General features: G+C 53.4%; 1 protein-coding gene across 1 annotated transcript, besides 1 other annotated feature; it reads left to right on the top strand.

The window, feature by feature from the left end:
- Nucleotides 1-2: 2 nt before the first annotated feature.
- Nucleotides 3-23: a microsatellite.
- A 65-nt stretch (nucleotides 24-88) lies between these two features.
- On the top strand, nucleotides 89-2,017 carry TraAM80_10574 (trans-sialidase; the record flags this gene model as incomplete). Its single annotated transcript, XM_029387186.1, has 1 exon — nucleotides 89-2,017. A coding segment is annotated over one exon (1,929 nt), but the record flags the coding sequence as incomplete, so codon positions are not given.
- Nucleotides 2,018-2,019: the final 2 nt, after the last annotated feature.

Raw genomic sequence — 2,019 nt, 5'->3', positions numbered from 1 at the left:
ATCACACACACATACACACACACGCCGTCGTCGCTGCCTGAGCGGATTCACTGCGCGGAGGGAAGAGAGTGTGAGTGAGCGGCGACACATGCCCAAGATGTCCTGGAATTTGCTTTCTTATTCGGTGCTTCTGCTGCTGTTTGTGCTCTTGACATGCTGTGGCAGTCAAGCTGCGGGGAGTGACCCAAGGGATGTCATTAATTCATTTACAGGGACGACACCGATAGCTGGCGCCAAATGGGAGGAAATGCAATGCGTTGAAGGGTCAGTTCGCTCGCTTCGTGTCCCCAGCCTTGTGGAGGTGGACGGTGCTGTGTTTGCCGTTGCTGAGGCCCAGTGCAAGAATGGAAACGTCAGTTTCACTGGCATCTTGTCACAACACCTCAAGGAAATTGGACCAGAACCGACTGAGATTCCGATGGGTGCGGGCACAGGTTCCTTTCACACGCAGCTGCTGAAGGAAGGTGACAACGAAATGAAGGACACAATGCGACCAACGACAATTGTGAGTGGCAACAATGTCTATGTGCTGCTGGGAAGCTGCAGCCGTGCAACACTGGAGAGCAAAGAGGCTGATCGAAGTGGATGTAAGCTTTTGCTGCTGAAGGGGAGTGTCACTGAGGGTGAAGAGAAGAAAGTCCAATGGAATGAAACCCGTGCAATGTGTCCTGAATCTAGAGGTTATGGATCCTTGACTCATTTATCTGCCGTCGGAGGATCAGGTACTGTGATGAGTGACAGCACACTTGTGTTTCCCGTGCAGGCCACAAGGAATGATGGAAAGAACTTTTTGCTGGCCGCGCACTTCATCCCGTCAGAGAATAAACTAGAGTCTTTGGACGATACAGTGGGTGAGGGTTGCAGCGATCCATCGATTGTGGAGCGGGGCGAAGACATGTACCGGCACCTCCTCATGATGGCTCCCTGTACGGATGGCTCCTATCATGTGTACAACACTATTGCGTCTTGGAAGTATTGGTATGGCAGTGCGCCAATTTCCCGCGCGTGGGGCAACTCACATGATCGAAAAGGGGAGGGCGTGCGAAGTGGCTTCATCACTGCAACCATCGATGGAAAGAAGGTGATGCTGCTCACCACGCCGGTGTATTCTGAGAAGGGAGAGGATCGGCTGCATATTTGGATGACAGACAATGCCCGTGTGCACGACGTTGGGCCGGTGTCTCGCGAAGGTGATGACGCCGCCGCCAGCTCCCTGCTGTACAGAGCTGACAAGAAGGAGTTAATTTTACTGTACGAGAAGAAGAGCGGAGATTCATACAGTCTTGTCGCTGTGAACCTGACTGAGCAGCTGGAGCGGATAAAGAGCATGGTGAAGGCCTGGAAAGATATGGACACTGCACTCGAAAACTGCGCTTCCACTGGCACTGTTGACCCGCGGATAAAGAATGTTTGTAAAAGTGCTGTTCCCACCAAAGGGCTGGCTGGCTTTTGGTCCAACAGTTTGAAAGGGAATTTATGGAAGGACGAGTACCTCGGAGTGAACGCAACGGTGCATGGTGGGAATGTGGCAGGCACGGAGGGGGGTGTGAGGTTCCGAGGCGCAGGAGCGGGGGCGGAGTGGCCGGTGGGCAAGCTGGGGCAGAACCAGCCGTACCACTTTGTGAACAATGAGTTCACTCTTGTGGCGACGGTGATGATTAACGCGGTGCCGGAGGCAGACACCCCTTTGATGGGTGTGAGGATGAATGACAATGCCAGCACTGTGCTCGTTGGTCTGTTCTACACGAAGCACAATAAGTGGGGAGTGACTGTCAACGGAAAGTCTCGGGGGTTGTTAGATGAAGATGTTACGTGGCAGCCTGGCACAACGTATCAAGTGATACTGCGAAGGGTTTCGGATGAGTTTTTTGTGTACGTTGACGAGAATATGCTTATTCAGGAGGAACTTCCGCCCTCTCCGTACACCTCACGCGGTGTCTCGGACTTCTACGTTGGCGGCGACGGTGCTAAGGGGACAGGCGAGGTTGACGTGACAGTGGGCAATGTCCTGCTGTACAC

Source organism: Trypanosoma rangeli, assembly GCF_003719475.1.
Source record: "Trypanosoma rangeli strain AM80 chromosome Unknown Tra_15.4_contig_01060, whole genome shotgun sequence".
NCBI lineage: Eukaryota > Euglenozoa > Kinetoplastea > Trypanosomatida > Trypanosomatidae > Trypanosoma > Trypanosoma rangeli.
The sequence above is the reverse complement of the archived record's forward strand: the minus strand, read 5'-3'. Positions and strand labels throughout refer to the sequence as shown.